The sequence below is a fragment of the Oncorhynchus masou genome, unplaced genomic scaffold (assembly GCF_036934945.1).
Source record: "Oncorhynchus masou masou isolate Uvic2021 unplaced genomic scaffold, UVic_Omas_1.1 unplaced_scaffold_1915, whole genome shotgun sequence".
Taxonomy (NCBI): Eukaryota; Metazoa; Chordata; class Actinopteri; order Salmoniformes; family Salmonidae; genus Oncorhynchus; species Oncorhynchus masou.
This window is the reverse complement of record NW_027008413.1, coordinates 33,616-50,295: the sequence shown is the minus strand read 5'-3', so window position 1 is coordinate 50,295 and position 16,680 is coordinate 33,616. Positions and strand designations below refer to the sequence as shown.

The following is a 16,680-nucleotide window of genomic DNA, read 5'->3' as shown; positions in this document are numbered from 1 at the left end:
GCCAAAAGGGATTCGTAACAATGTCAATCAAACATGACCACTATAATAACAATAAACTTACTGAAGGAACAACCACACAGCCTCTCTCCTTCTGCAGCCTCCTGGAAGTGTGGCTCTTCTAGCAGGAGGGTCAGTCAGTCCTATTCAGTCAGAGACTGAATATCAACACAACCACCTCAGTCTATCAGCAGGTTTCCTGTTAGAGGTTCATGAGAGAGACTGAATATCAACACAACCATTCTCAGAGCCAGTTTCCACAGACACATTCTCAGTTACCCAACCAGCCAGGACTTGATCCATATCAACCATCTCTGACGTGACCTGAAAATAGCTGCGCAGCAACAGTCCTCATCCAACCTGACAGAACTTGTCAGGCCCTGCAGAGAATTGTTGTATATTTCCATAGTGGTGTTGGTGTGTCCATGGATTTGTGGTTTGGGTCAGTTAACAATCTGGACAGGTCGGCAGGAAGACGATGGTGGAAGAGACAACGAACACTGAAGACAGACAGACAGACACACACAGACTCACAGTTTGTACATTCAGACACATGAAATGGAAACAGTTTGTACATTCAGACAGATGAAATGGCAACAGTTTGCCTACCCGCCGCGCAGGGCAGCAGCTGAATTGTCTGCACCGACCACCAACAGCCCAACAGCCGAGACTAATAATAAAAATAGAAACACAAGACTTAATCGTTTTTTTACAGAAATGTTTGGCGATCATCTAGAAATGCCTTGGAGATCGACGAGGCAATCGCGATTGACCGGTTGGTGACCACTGGCATAGAGCAAAATAGGCTGCTTGAAATACCGTAGTTGATCTATTTACTGCTGGGAAGTGGGTCCAATTAAACGAGAGATGGAACAAATGGTGACCTCGTTGTAGGCCATAATATGATACCCCGTGAGAATGAAAACATCACAGAAAAGGTGAGGAATTTATTATGCAATTATCATGGAAACTAAATAAATAATAGCCTCGGGAATAGATGTCTATTTTTAGTTATTTTAAATGCAAAGATAAACGGAATGGGTGTTCTCTCTTCTCACTAACTGTAAATGATTGCATCATGTTTTTATTATTATTATTATGTTTTTATTGTTATGAATAAGCGTGTCCATCATATCCCACATTTACACTAAATACTAATCTACTGGCCTTCTTGAAATGCAATACTTCAACCACTAGAAACTGTGCATATGTATGGGTTAAAGTGAGCGGGAAGGAGAGTGCGTGTGCGTCTGTGTGTCTGTCTTCATGTCTGTCTGCGCGTGTGCTTTGTGTGTCTTCGGATAAACCAATAACTGTTGAACCCGCCCATTGTGTTGAAACATGAAGTACATTTATAAGGAAGCCAAGGAAAAACTGGACACTGTCGGTAGGAGAAAATGTTTCTAAGGTATGTAGCGTAATTGTTTTTTTGTAGAAAAGTGTTTTGGGGAAGTTAGGCCATCGCAGAGAGAGGTGATTTATGGGGTAAGACAATCACAAACGTGTTAAATACTGATTTCAACTTTCAATAATTATAATTTTAGGTTTCCTTACATTGATGCTGATTCATATTGATCAGCCTAGTCAATACGAATCAATGCTATATTATAGTCTACAGGGCTTTGAGGTAGGTAGGGTATGTGTGATTGACTTCACATGATCGTGATTATTGTCTTTGCGCTATAATCTTTGCGCTCTTTCACTTCCCGGAGGAAGACGTGTGTCACGTAAACTAGTTTCTTTGGAGAAAAAAATAGTCAATCCGGTAAAAAAACAGGTGCGGTAATGGGCATTGAAACTAAATGTGACCGATTGATTCGGTCTTATGTAGCAGCATTTGAAATGTGTTATTTTTCTTCATTTGATCAAATCAGAAATAGAGATACAAAATGGTGTATCATACTCTGCATTTGAGGAACAATGGGAAAGTAATTCTGCTTTGAGAGTTGAAACCCCATCATTGAGAAAATGGCCCCTGATGTTTAGGTGCACCTATTGGAGAGCTCTCCTTTGACACCACCCATTCAGCATTGTTCACACCCTCTTAAGCCTTAGCTCCACCCATCTGTTTAAGGATTCACATGTGAGATCATGTGATAAACAGTGAGTAGTGTAGTAAAGATTGAGACTAAAAGTAGTAGCCTACAATAAGGAACAATTCCAGATCAACAGAAAGTGTCCAGATATAAATATTTTATACATTTTAGATGATGCTAATCGAGACACTAAACTGATGGGTCATGTGATAGAAATGCTATACCCCCCAGCCACATCTAGCAACGTGGATGGGTCATGTGATAGAAATGCTATACCCCCCAGCCACATCTAGCAACGTGGATGGGTCATGTGATAGAAATGCTATACCCTCCAGCCACATCTAGCAACGTGGATGGGTCTCTACAGAAGGCAGAAACTGTACAGACAAATGGTTACTGACATAGTAGCAATATCAGAAATATATAGTGTCAAAATAAATGATATAAATAACAAGTGTCAATGTAGAGAAAGAACTACATAATATACAGTATGTACAAGAACCATATCAATACCCATACCAGTGATACAGTATGTAGAAGATGTTGGATTAATCTTAATTAATTATTGATTAAGGGGACCTTAAGATTCATATGTTTTGCTGCAGGCCTTTGAATAGATACTGTTGCTATGTGTCTAAAACGCTGCCACTATACGTTGCACAAGCATCTATATTAGTCTTTGTGGTTAAGCTCTGGCTGTTGTGAGAGTGTGCTTGTAGGCTGGGTCTGAGTCAGACTGAAACTAGATAAAGAGAAGTAACCACTGTCTGGTTTTGACATGTTGATCTTCTGTGACAGCGGACAATGCTAATAAATTCACAGAAGCTACTGTACCAGGTTACTTTATAAGGTAACCTCAGCTTATGGAAACACACATACATTGACGTAGGTGATCATTCCACTAGGGAGTGATCATGGGTATATAGTCTATATAGATAACCAGCCCTTTGGTATGGTTGCAGAAACATACATGCTATGTTTCCATTGTCAAATTCTGTCTGCAGTTGCATTAGTAAAGGTTTGATTGATTTACTTAAAGAAGTTATTGTCTGATTGCTGATTTCACCAGTAAGCCAATGATTGACAAGGAACAAGGAACCTACCCTGACAAAGAACAATATCAATAACCATATCAGTGATACTGGTGATAGATGAGGTAGTTATATAGTATGTAGAAGAACAATATCAATAAGCATATCAGTGATACTGGTGATAGATGAGGTAGTTATATAGTATGTAGAAGAACAATATCAATAAGCATATCAGTGATACTGGTGATAGATGAGGTAGTTATATAGTATGTAGAAGAACAATATCAATAAGCATATCAGTGATACTGGTGATAGATGAGGTAGTTATATAGTATGTAGAAGAACAATATCAATAAGCATATCAGTGATACTGGTGATAGATGAGGTAGTTATATAGTATGTAGAAGAACAATATCAATAAGCATATCAGTGATACTGGTGATAGATGAGGTAGTTATATAGTATGTAGAAGAACAATATCAATAACCATATCAGTGATACTGGTGATAGATGAGGTAGTTATATAGTATGTAGAAGAACAATATCAATAACCATATCAGTGATACTGGTGATAGATGAGGTAGTTATATAGTATGTAGAAGAACAATATCAATAACCATATCAGTGATACTGGTGATAGATGAGGTAGTTATATAGTATGTAGAAGAACAATATCAATAAGCATATCAGTGATACTGGTGATAGATGAGGTAGTTATATAGTATGTAGAAGAACAATATCAATAAGCATATCAGTGATACTGGTGATAGATGAGGTAGTTATATAGTATGTAGAAGAACAATATCAATAAGCATATCAGTGATACTGGTGATAGATGAGGTAGTTACATAGTATGTAGAAGAACAATATCAATAACCATATCAGTGATACTGGTGATAGATGAGGTAGTTATATAGTATGTAGAAGAACAATATCAATAACCATATCAGTGATACTGGTGATAGATGAGGTAGTTATATAGTATGTAGAAGAACAATATCAATAAGCATATCAGTGATACTGGTGATAGATGAGGTAGTTATATAGTATGTAGAAGAACAATATCAATAACCATATCAGTGATACTGGTGATAGATGAGGTAGTTATATAGTATGTAGAAGAACAATATCAATAAGCATATCAGTGATACTGGTGATAGATGAGGTAGTTATATAGTATGTAGAAGAACAATATCAATAAGCATATCAGTGATACTGGTGATAGATGAGGTAGTTACATGTATACAATCAGTATAGGTAAAGTGGCTGAGCAGCAGGATATTTTTTTAAAGTAGCAACAACGTATGGTGTGTGTTAGGAGAGAGTCATGTGACTAGAAGCACTGCAGACAGTGCTGATGACTGTGAACTCTCCCCCAATGATGAACTGGGCTGTCTGAACCACGCATGAACAAGGGAATCTATATTCAGAGAGCCTGTTTCTGTCCTGCCCTTGACTTTTGGTGCAGGGCATGTGTTGTCCATAGCTTCTTCGTAGCACAACTCCCTGATCTTCTCAAAAATATCAGTTTGTCGAGCTGTGTCCAGTCCAGGTGGTGCTTGTACAGGCAGACCATCTATGGGAGGAAGGATGTCAGCGTTGTGCAGCAGCTGAAACCTGGTCCCGACTGAGTCCCAACGCTCCTTGGTGACAACAACACCAGGCTTCAGAGCATCAATGCTGTAAAACAGGAAATAACTACACCAATTGAGAAGACATTACCACCTTGCATAACATCAATTCACCTCCTGAGTTTAGAAATGAAGAATAACCTCATACAATGCAATGAAAATGATATTCACCTGAAGTGCTGGTACTTCTTGATCTGTGGCAGTGGCCTGAAGACCGGAGTCAGGTGTTGTTGCCAGCCATAACTTTCCACCAGCACCGTACCATCCTCCAGTCCAACCAGCTGTGGGATGATGACCCCTGTCACTGTGCTGTTCTTCACAACACCAGCAATCTCAGACAAAGTTTTCACTCTGATCTTTCTGAAGCGCTGCTTGATGAGGCCGAAGGGTTAGGAAGAAATACCTGTCAGCTGTTTTAACAGTCTGTAATGTCTACTTGGTAAATGTTTATAATGTTGACTACCGTCTTTCATTGTAAACTGTAATGTCTTTTAGTTAGTTGTGTTTGGACCCCAGGTGTTATGGAGTCAGCTAATGGGGATCCAACCAGGCACACGAGCTGTTGTTATGGAGTCAGGGGATCTAGCCAGGTAGACGAGCTGTTGTAAGAGAATACCCCCCTGAAATGGACAAAAATGAATGGGAAAAAATGAATGGGAAAACATTGGCATTGGACAAACCATGTACACGGTGTCCAATACCACCCATTCTGGCGTTGATTCGTGTAAAGTATGATTTCATAGGAAGTCAAAAGTCAAAAGTAGAAAAATATTATTTATTTTTTACTTGTGCATAAGGCATATGTTTTGTGGGGGCCAAATGTCATAAGAAATTGACTGGCCTGATGAACTCGGGATGGCCGGGCAGTGATTGTTGTTCCTTTCCATCACTCGTTCTGTTGATTTCATCATGTCCATTTGGTGATGTTTTTTCACTGTTGAATCATATTGCAAGTGCATGTGCATTTGCAATATGTTTCAATGGGAATTTACCATCATGAATTTGGCATGCTCAAAAATCATGCAGAAATGCAAAATTGACTGGCCTGATGTACACAGGATGGCCTGGCAGTGATAGTTGCTCCTTTCCATCGCTCGTTCTGTTAATTTCATTATGTCCATTTGGTGATGTTTTCTCACTTTTGCAATATGGTTCAATGGGCATTTACCATCACGAATTTGTCATGCTATAAAAATCGTGCAGGAATGCAAAATTGACTGGCCCGATGAACTCGGGATGGCTGGGCAGTGATTCTGGTACCTCTCCATCCCTCGTTAGGGTTGATTTCAGAATGTCACTATGGTGATGGTACCTCACTGTTTAAACATATTGCAAATGGACAAGAGTCACCAGCAAGTCACCGTCCATCAGTCAATTAGATATCATTCTGACATCAAACTGATACAAACTGACACCAAACCCACTTTTTCCAGCTCGTTTAGTAGCCAACTATCACATACTTCAGAGCTGGCCCAAAATTCACAAGGCCTTCAGTTTAAACCATAAAAAAAACATAAAACACGTAGTTACGTTCTAGCTGCGGGTCCATTTCTGATATTATGTGTAGGCCTAGCTGAGGCGACCCCGAATCCCAAGTTTTGGCTCGATAGGTCATTTGGTGTCCGAGCAAAACTCTAAATGGTGCTGAAAATCCACTTTTTTCCATGACTTGCTACGGGGTCCTTGAATGAGCTATCGGACAGAAACGTTGGGTTTTGTCTCTATGGGCCGAGACGGTCGCAATGCACCTAGTCTTGTGACTCTGGGACATTTCTAAATGTCGTCATTTTCGTGATGCAAAAATGAATTGAAGTCATTGCAAACGTACGAGGCTGTTTCTCGGTCCGAGAACCTTCTAGAGCCACCTAACTCACCACGCACTATCGACCTGAGGTCGAGAACAGGATTCTAAAGTTTCGGAACTCTAGGTCTGACGGTTCTTTAAAAGGTCCAACAAGGTTAACTAATGCAGGCAGTGTATGTATCTACGCACCCCAATGGGTCCCTCCTTCCAAGCTGTGTGTGTGTGTGATTTAGTTTTCCTTTGAAATTTTATGGGAAGAATGACTGATTTACAGTTCATGGGGTTGCCTAATCACATATATGAAGTTTTGGAAAGATCTGACTTTTTTAACCCCTCGAAACAGCCCCTGAGACACCAATTATGGCACAGGAAGCTATAAGTCAACACACATCCTCATTGGGGTATGCTTTTACAGAATCCTGAGTTTTAAGTCTTTACGTTAAGAACTGACTGATTTACACAGGGTTGAAGCATAGAATCGACACAGGTAGACCTCATAGTGGTCTGATGGAATGTCATAGAAGACAGGTTCATAAGGCATTCATAACCCACATAGGCCTCAGGTTAAATTTCGAGGTGAAGCCAATGTATTCCTATGGGGAGAGAAGTCAATGCAAACTTTTTGATGTAAACACCTTCTTTTAACTGTGAAAGGTTAATGCCACACAGTCAAGGTTAGGCTTGCATAGATCGGGAGGACCTTAGGAACATTCCTGTGGTTGAATTGTCCTTCTAAACCCAACGGTTCCGCCGCTGTCACCCAAAAGCAAATGACATTGTGGGGCAGGCTTCATTTTGGGCCTACTTTTCTCATGGTCGCTGCGCTCAGACCGAGCGAGCTACGGTCAAGCGGGATATCTCGTTGAACTCGGCACGGCCTAGATATTATGTTTATGCTATTGCCTGCTCTCTGTGTCTTGAGGCACCACACTTGTTCACTCCATCCTTGCTGTGTGTGTGTGTGAGAGCTTATCTTTGACATCTGCTGGGAGAAATGACTGATTTACAGTTTAGGAGGGTTACCTAGTCACACATATGAAGTTTTGGAAAGATGTGACTTTTTTAACCCTTCAAAACAGACAGTGTGACCCAATTAAAGGCACTTCTGGTTGGCACAGGAAGCTATAAATAAACTCATATCCTGATTGGGGTATGCCTTTACAGAATCCTGAGTTTTAAGTCTTTACGTTAAGAACTGAGGTATTTACGGAGGGTTTAGTGAGTGTGTGTTATTTCAGAAAATCATAGAAAATCACAGAAATCTCGCAGAGCTCCGCAGCACACTTTAAAAAGATTTGTATGAACACTCTGCAACTGGATCCTTAACTGTTAAAAAAAACTATCTTTGAACATCACCAATCTGTCATTGTACGATTTCTCTTAAATGACGATAGATAAATGGCTGGTTCTTTCTTTATTGACACCGGAGGCTCCTTGACTTGAAGTGGAAAAATAATTTCTCTATTTTCATTTTGGACCTTTAATCCCAGAGAAATGGCCATAACTCAAAAACCATTGAGGCCTAGACGCCATCTTGTTCGGGGCCAACTGCCCATTACGCCAAACCTACGCTCACCAAGTGTCGGCTCGAAATATTTTCCGTTTTCGAGATAAGGCCCCGTCGTGATTCGTGATGTTTTGTCCAATTGCAATATGATTGCTTATGCCCTCTTGTGGGATTTTCCGGGACAGCGGAAAAATGACCAAAATTTGATTATTTTATCAAACGGAAACCGAATATCCGACAAAGTTCATTTGATGACTTCCCGGTAGGTCCGGCCCTGCCGCTCGGCCCGACGCCGTCCGCGAATTTTACAAACGTTTTCGGACGTCTAGTAAGGGACCGTACATTTGCAATATGGACTTTCTCACTAACCGTACAGCAAATGTCAAAATGTTCCCTTAAGGTATGTTATGGAGTCAGGGGATCTAACCAGGTAGACTAGCTGTTGTTCTGGAGTCAGCGAGTGGGGATCTAACCAGGTAGACTAGCTGTTGTTATGGAGTCAGGGGATCCAACCAGGGAGACTAGCTGTTGTTATGGAGTCAGGGGATCCAACCAGGAAAACTAGCTGTTGTTATGGAGTCAGGGGATCTAACCAGGTAGACAAGCTGTTGTTACTGAGTCAGCTAGTGGGGATCCAAACCAAATTAATAATATTGGACTGTGTATGTTTAAATGCAACAAGAAGTATCTGAACTCTGACCTCTGACAATAAAAGTGTTGTCATTGTTAATGGTTATTCAATGTTCAGACATATTGACTGTTCTGTTATTTCTTATTGTAGCTGAGTGAGCTGTGACTTACATCAAAAACGAGTCTCTCTGGGGAGAGAGAGGAGGAGACCACTGCCTCTAAAATGAGTCTCTCTGGGGAGAGAGAGGAGTAGACCACTGCCTCTAAAATGAGTCTCTCTGGGGAGACAGAGGGGGGGACCACTGCCTCTAAAATGAGTCTCTCTGGGGAGACAGAGGGGGGGACCACTGCCTCTAAAATGAGTCTCTCAGGGGAGACAGAGGGGGGGACCACTGCCTCTAAAATGAGTCTCTCTGGGGAGACAGAGGAGGGGACCACTGCATCTAAAATGAGTCTCTCTGGGGAGAGAGAGGAGGGGACCACTGCCTCTAAAATGAGTCTCTCTGGGGAGACAGAGGAGGGGACCACTGCTTCTAAAACAAGTCTCTCTGGGGAGACAGAGGAGGAGACCACTGCCTCTAAAATGACTCTCGACACCAGTTCAAAGAGGTAAGAGATGAATTGCAAAATATACATTGCAATTAAAAAAATTTAACTAATGAAAAGTGATCCCAAATGACATGGAATGTAGATCTACATAATTAATTTAAAATACCAAACATGGATTTACCAATTGCAGACTGTAGCTTTAAAAGAAACATCAGGACTTCTATAAGTTCCACTATACAGTTGTTAAGCTTAACTTTCTGAACATTCGAGACGTGTAGTCCACTTGTCATTCCAATCTCCTTTGCATTATCGTAGCCTCTTCTGTAGCCTGTCAACTATGTGTCTATCTATCCCTGTTCTCTCCTCTCTGCACAGACCATACAAACGCTCCACACCGCGTGGCCGCGGCCACCCTAATCTGGTGGTCCCAGCGCGCACGACCCACGTGGAGTTCCAGGTCTCCGGTAGCCTCTGGAACTGCCGATCTGCGGCCAACAAGGCAGAGTTCATCTCAGCCTATGCCTCCCTCCAGTCCCTCGACTTCTTGGCACTGACGGAAACATGGATCACCACAGATAACACTGCTACTCCTACTGCTCTCTCTTCGTCCGCCCACGTGTTCTCGCACACCCCGAGAGCTTCTGGTCAGCGGGGTGGTGGCACCGAGATCCTCATCTCTCCCAAGTGGTCATTCTCTCTTTCTCCCCTTACCCATCTGTCTATCGCCTCCTTTGAATTCCATGCTGTCACAGTTACCAGCCCTTTCAAGCTTAACATCCTTATCATTTATCGCCCTCCAGGTTCCCTCTGAGATTTCATCAATGAGCTTGATGCCTTGATAAGCTCCTTTCCTGAGGACGGCTCACCTCTCACAGTCCTGGGCGACTTTAACCTCCCCACGTCTACCTTTGACTCATTCCTCTCTGCCTCCTTCTTTCCACTCCTCTCCTCTTTTGACCTCACCCTCTCACCTTCCCCCCCTACTCACAAGGCAGGCAATACGCTCGACCTCATCTTTACTAGATGCTGTTCTTCCATTAACCTCATTGCAACTCCCCTCCAAGTCTCCGACCACTACCTTGTATCCTTTTCCCTCTCGCTCTCATCCAACACTTCCCACACTGCCCCTACTCGGATGGTATCTCGCCGTCCCAACCTTCGCTCTCTCTCCCCCGCTACTCTCTCCTCTTCCATCCTATTATCTCTTCCCTCTGCTCATACCTTCTCCAACCTATCTCCTGATTCTGCCTCCTCAACCCTCCTCTCTTCCATTTCTGCATCCTTTGACTCTCTATGTCCCCTATCCTCCAGGCCGGCTCGGTCCTTCCCTCCCGCTCCGTGGCTCGACGACTCATTGCGAGCTCACAGAACAGAGCTCCGGGCAGCCGAGCGGAAATGGAGGAAAACTCGCCTCCCTGCGGACCTGGCATCCTTTCACTCCCTCCTCTCTACATTTTCCTCCTCTGTCTCTGCTGCTAAAGCCACTTTCTACCACTCTAAATTCCAAGCATATGCCTCTAACCCTAGGAAGCTCTTTGCCACCTTCTCCTCCCTCAAGAATCCTCCTCCCCCCCCTCCTCCCTCTCTGCAGATGACTTCGTCAACCATTTTGAAAAGAAGGTCGACGACATCCGATCCTCGTTTGCTAAGTCAAACGACACCTCTGGTTCTGCTCACACTGCCCTACCCTGTGCTCTGACCTCTTTCTCCCCTCTCTCTCCAGATGAAATCTCGCTTCTTGTGACGGCCGGCCGCCCAACAACCTGCCCGCTTTACCCTATCCCCTCCTCTCTTCTCCAGACCATTTCCGAAGACCTTCTCCCTTACCTCACCTCGCTCATCAACTCATCCCTGACCGCTGGCTAAGTCCCTTCCGTCTTCAAGAGAGCGAGAGTTGCACCCCTTCTGAAAAAACCTACACTCGATCCCTCCGATGTCAACAACTACAGACCAGTATCCCTTCTTTCTTTTCTCTCCAAAACTCTTGAACGTGCCGTCCTTGGCCAGCTCTCCCGCTATCTCTCTCAGAATGACCTTCTTGATCCAAATCAGTCAGGTTTCAAGACTAGTCATTCAACTGAGACTGCTCTTCTCTGTATCACGGAGGCGCTCCGCACTGCTAAAGCTAACTCTCTCTCCTCTGCTCTCATCCTTCTAGACCTATCGGCTGCCTTCGATACTGTGAACCATCAGATCCTCCTCTCCACCCTCTCCGAGTTGGGCATCTCCGGCGCGGCCCACGCTTGGATTGCGTCCTACCTGACAGGTCGCTCCTACCAGGTGGCATGGCGAGAATCTGTCTCCTCGCCACGCGCTCTCACCACTGGTGTCCCCCAGGGCTCTGTTCTAGGCCCTCTCCTATTCTCGCTATACACCAAGTCACTTGGCTCTGTCATAACCTCACATGGTCTCTCCTATCATTGCTATGCAGACGACACACAATTAATCTTCTCCTTTCCCCCTTCTGATGACCAGGTGGCGAATCGCATCTCTGCATGTCTGGCAGACATATCAGTGTGGATGACGGATCACCACCTCAAGCTGAACCTCGGCAAGACGGAGCTGCTCTTCCTCCCGGGGAAGGACTGCCCGTTCCATGATCTCGCCATCACGGTTGACAACTCCATTGTGTCCTCCTCCCAGAGCGCTAAGAACCTTGGCGTGATCCTGGACAACACCCTGTCGTTCTCAACCAACATCATGGCGGTGGCCCGTTCCTGTAGGATCATGCTCTACAACATCCGCAGAGTACGACCCTGCCTCACACAGGAAGCGGCGCAGGTCCTAATCCAGGCACTTGTCATCTCCCGTCTGGATTACTGCAACTCGCTGTTGGCTGGGCTCCCTGCCTGTGCCATTAAACCCCTACAACTCATCCAGAACGCCGCAGCCCGTCTGGTGTTCAACCTTCCCAAGTTCTCTCACGTCACCCCACTCCTCCGCTCTCTCCACTGGCTTCCAGTTGAAGCTCGCATCCGCTACAAGACCATGGTGCTTGCCTACGGAGCTGTGAGGGGAACGGCACCGCAGTACCTCCAGGCTCTGATCAGGCCCTACACCCAAACAAGGGCACTGCGTTCATCCACCTCTGGCCTGCTCGCCTCCCTACCACTGAGGAAGTACAGTTCCCGCTCAGCCCAGTCAAAACTGTTCGCTGCTCTGGCCCCCAATGGTGGAACAAACTCCCTCACGACGCCAGGACAGCGGAGCCAATCACCACCTTCCGGAGACACCTGAAACCCCACCTCTTCAAGGAATACCTAGGATAGGATAAGTAATCCTTCTCACCCCCCTTAATGATTTAGATGCACTATTGTAAAGTGGCTGTTCCACTGGATGTCAGAAGGTGAATTCACCAATTTGTAAGTCGCTCTGGATAAGAGCGTCTGCTAAATGACTTAAATGTAAATGTAAATGTTAAAATGAAGTAGATGAGGTATTAATGTGATATTGATGTGAGGTGATCTGCCTCCCTGTTTTGTTCAGTGTCCAGAAGCCCAGAGCAGAGTCACCTACAACCAGCCTGCTATCAATGAGGAGTGATCAGCCACCTGCTTTCAGCCAGGAACCATTGCCAGATGACAATAAGGAAGTGGAGAGTTTGGACAGTGAGGATGTATTAAAGATCACACACAACCTTCTGGACAGAAGAAGTAAGACTGTGTTTCATATAATATTACAAAGAATGGTACAAAGGCCTTTTTTAAAACATACAAACAAACCTATGAGTCCCAACTCTCATTGTTTTCATACAGGTCAAACTCTGCTGACAGTCCAACAAGACATCAAGGCTAAACTGAAACACAAGTATCAACACATATCTGAAGGAATTGGACACCATGGAAACCAAAGTCTGTTCAAAGACATCTACACAGAGCTCTACATCACAGAGGGTGGAAGTGGAGGGCTCAATAATGAACATGAGGTTAGACAGATAGAGATGGCATCCAAGAAACGAACCACACAAGAGACACCAATCAAATGCAACAACATCTTCAAGCCTTTACCTGGACAAGACAAACCTATCAGAACTGTGCTGACCAAAGGAATCGCTGGTGTTGGAAAAACAGTCTCTGTGCAGAAGGTCATCCTTGACTGGGCAGAGGGGAAAGCAAATCAGGACGTTAATTTCATGTTTCCTCTTCCTTTCCGTGATCTGAACCTGAAAAAGGACCAATACAGTCTGATGCAACTTCTTTCCCACTACTTCTCAGAGCTGAAAGAGATTGACAGCATTGAAGATGGTGAAACCAAAACTGTTTTCATTTTTGATGGTCTGGATGAGTGTCGACTTCCTCTAGACTTCAAAAACAATGAGAAGTGCTGTGATGTCACGAAGCCAACCTCAGTGGACGTGCTGCTCACAAACCTCATCAAGGGGAATTTGCTTCCCTCTGCTGTACTCTGGATAACTTCACGACCTGCAGCAGCCAATCAGATCCCTCCTGAGTGTGTTGACCAGGTGACTGAGGTACGAGGGTTCAATGATCCACAGAAGAAGGAGTACTTCAGAAAGAAAATCACAGATCAGAATCTGGCCAATGAAATCATCAAACACATGAAGACATCAAGGAGCCTCCACATCATGTGCCACATACCAGTCTTCTGTTGGATATCAGCCACTGTCCTTGAGATGATGCTGAAAGAGGCAGAGAAGGATGAAGTCCCCAAAACTCTGACCCAGATGTACTCACACTTCATACTCATCCAAATCATTGCGAAGAACAAGAAGTACAACAAAGCCACAGAGACAAACCCAAAGGAACTGTCTCAGTCAGACAAAGAGATGATCCTGAAACTGGCCAAGCTGGCTTTCCAACAGCTGCAGAAGGGCAACCTGATCTTCTATGAGGAGGACCTGAGAGAGTGTGGCCTTGATGTCACAGAGGCATCAGAGTACTCAGCATTGTGTACAGAGATCTTTAAAGAAGAATCGGCACTGTACCAAGATAAGGTCTACAGCTTTGTGCATCTGAGCATTCAGGAGTTTCTAGCAGCAGTGCATGCTTTAGAATCATGTCTGGGCAAGAAGGAAAATGTTTTCTCCCCCACTAGTGATGATGAAGAGAAGGAGTCAATCCAGTTGTCTGACTTACACAGGACAGCAGTGGACCAGGCCTTGAAGAGTGAGAATGGACACCTGGACCTGTTCCTCCGCTTCCTTCTGGGTCTCTCACTGGAGTCCAATCAGAATCTGTTACGAGGCCTTCTGACACAGACAGGAAGTACAACACAGACCAATGAGGAAGCAGTTAAGAGAACAGTCAGGTACCTTTCATACAAGATCAAGGAGGAATCCTCGCCAGAAAGGATCATCAACTTGTTCCACTGTCTGAATGAACTTGGTTCCAACTCTCTAGTTGAAGACATGCAGACCTCCCTGCATTCAGGAACTCTTTCAGAAACAAGACTAAAACCTGACCAATGTTCAGCCCTGGCCTACCTGTTACTGATGTCAGAGGAGGTGCTGGAGGAGTTTGACCTGAAGACGTACAAAACATCAGAGGAAGGTTATCAGAGGTTGCTGCCTGTAGTGAAAACCTGCAAGAGAGCACTGTAAGTTCTGTTATTGAGTTGATGTTTACAGTGTCATTATAATGAAGGATTTGTATATCTAACAGATCATCTCCTCTCTCCAGACTGGATCACTGTAAACTCACATATAAATCCTGTGAGACTCTGGCCTCAGCTCTGCAGACACCAAACTCTCCCCTGAGAGAACTGGACCTCAGCTACAATGACCTGGGAGACAGAGGAGTGGAGCTGCTCTGTGTTGGACTAACCAGTCCACTCTGCAACATACAGACACTAGTGTGAGTTACATATCTCGACTGAGTTAGTATGTATTTAACATTGGTTAATCATGTCCTTCTGTTATTGTATTAATGCATCTCAATTTCTTAAAGCTTTGCTTATTTAACAGTGTATCGACATATCTCCTCTCTCCAGACTGGCTGACTGTTACCTCACATATAAATCCTGTGAGACTCTGGCCTCAGCTCTGCAGACACCAAACTCCCCCCTGAGAGAACTGGACCTCAGCTACAATAACCTGGGAGACAGAGGAGTGGAGCTGCTCTGTGTTGGACTAACCAGTCCCCTCTGCAACATACAGACACTAGTGTGAGTTACATATCTTCAGTATCCACTGTCTTTATAGTGTTTATATATTTGTAGTAATTATGTTTTTAACATTATTTGAACATCTTCTTAAATATGCAGAAACATTCATCAAATGTGATAAATATATGACACTAAAGTTAAATATCTTGACTGAGTTAGTATGTATTTAACATTGGTTAATCATTTCCTTCTGTTATTGTCTTAATGCATCTCTTTTTCTTAAAGCTTTGCATATTTAACAGTGTATCGACATATCTCCTCTCTCCAGACTGGTAGACTGTAAACTCACATATGAATCCTGTGAGACTCTGGCCTCAGCTCTGCAGACACCAAACTGCCCCCTGAGAGAACTGGACCTCAGCTACAATGACCTGGGAGACAGAGGAGTGGAGCTGCTCTGTGTTGGACTAACCAGTCCACTCTGCAACATACAGACACTAGTGTGAGTTAACTGTCTTCAGTATGAGTTACTATGTGGATGTTTTAAACATGTGTTAATCATGTGCTCTTCTGCCCTCTAGTCTTGGTCAGTGTGGTCTGACAGAGGGTTGCTGTTCAGATCTGGCCTCAGGACTGAGTTCACCCAACTCACAACTGAAACAACTGGAGCTGAGAGACAATGACCTGCAGGACTCAGGAGTTACACTGCTGTCTGCTGGACTGGAGGATCCAGACTGTAAACTACACACACTGGGGTAAGTACAGCTGTTTCAGTCAGGTCTGTACTGAGCTTAGTAAAGCAAATACTGTATAAACCTGATTTTTCGTCACAATGTTTGTGTCATGGACAAATGTATTTGTGTCCTACAAGATGATTGACATCAGTACATCAACCTAGACAGCTGCTGTGTCTCTCTGTAGGCTGTCTGGCTGTCTGGTCACAGAGGAGGGCTGTGCTGCTCTGTCTTCAGCTCTGATATCAAACCCCTCCCACCTGAAAGAGCTGGATCTGAGCTACAATCACCCAGGAGACTCTGCAGGGGGACTGCTTTCAGCCTCTCTGGTGGATCCCACATATAAACTGATGAAGCTGAAGTAAGTCAGAGTAGATGTCCTAATAGTGTGAGCAGCGGTTGTGTCATATGTAGTGTAGTAGGGTCAGTAACATGACGACATGATGGTAGAATTAAGGGGAAGTTTACCCAGCAGGCTGAGCACTCCAACACAGCATACATCATCACCACATGAATACTCTTCTTCTGCATCTCTGATATCCTGTTGGAATTGTACTCCGTTCTGTATGCAGTAGGTAGGATAGAATACCTGTATGTCTCTAATAATGAATTGTACTCTGTTCTGTATGCAGTGGGTAGGATAGAATACCTGTATGTCTCTAGTAATGAACTGGGATAGTGCACCAGAACACAACAAT

At 44.1% G+C, this 16,680-nt stretch overlaps 1 protein-coding gene across 1 annotated transcript; it reads left to right on the top strand.

The window, feature by feature from the left end:
- The first annotated feature begins 1,395 nt into the window (after positions 1–1,395).
- LOC135532577 (NACHT, LRR and PYD domains-containing protein 3-like) lies at positions 1,396–16,347 on the top strand. The gene is made up of 9 exons (XM_064960057.1): positions 1,396–1,482; positions 8,788–9,245; positions 12,672–12,838; positions 12,941–14,741; positions 14,825–14,998; positions 15,135–15,308; positions 15,577–15,750; positions 15,830–16,003; positions 16,170–16,347. The coding sequence occupies exons 2-9, from the start codon at positions 8,905–8,907 to the stop codon at positions 16,345–16,347; spliced, it is 3,183 nt and encodes a 1,060-aa protein (XP_064816129.1). The 5' UTR covers positions 1,396–1,482; positions 8,788–8,904.
- The last annotated feature ends 333 nt before the right edge of the window (positions 16,348–16,680 follow it).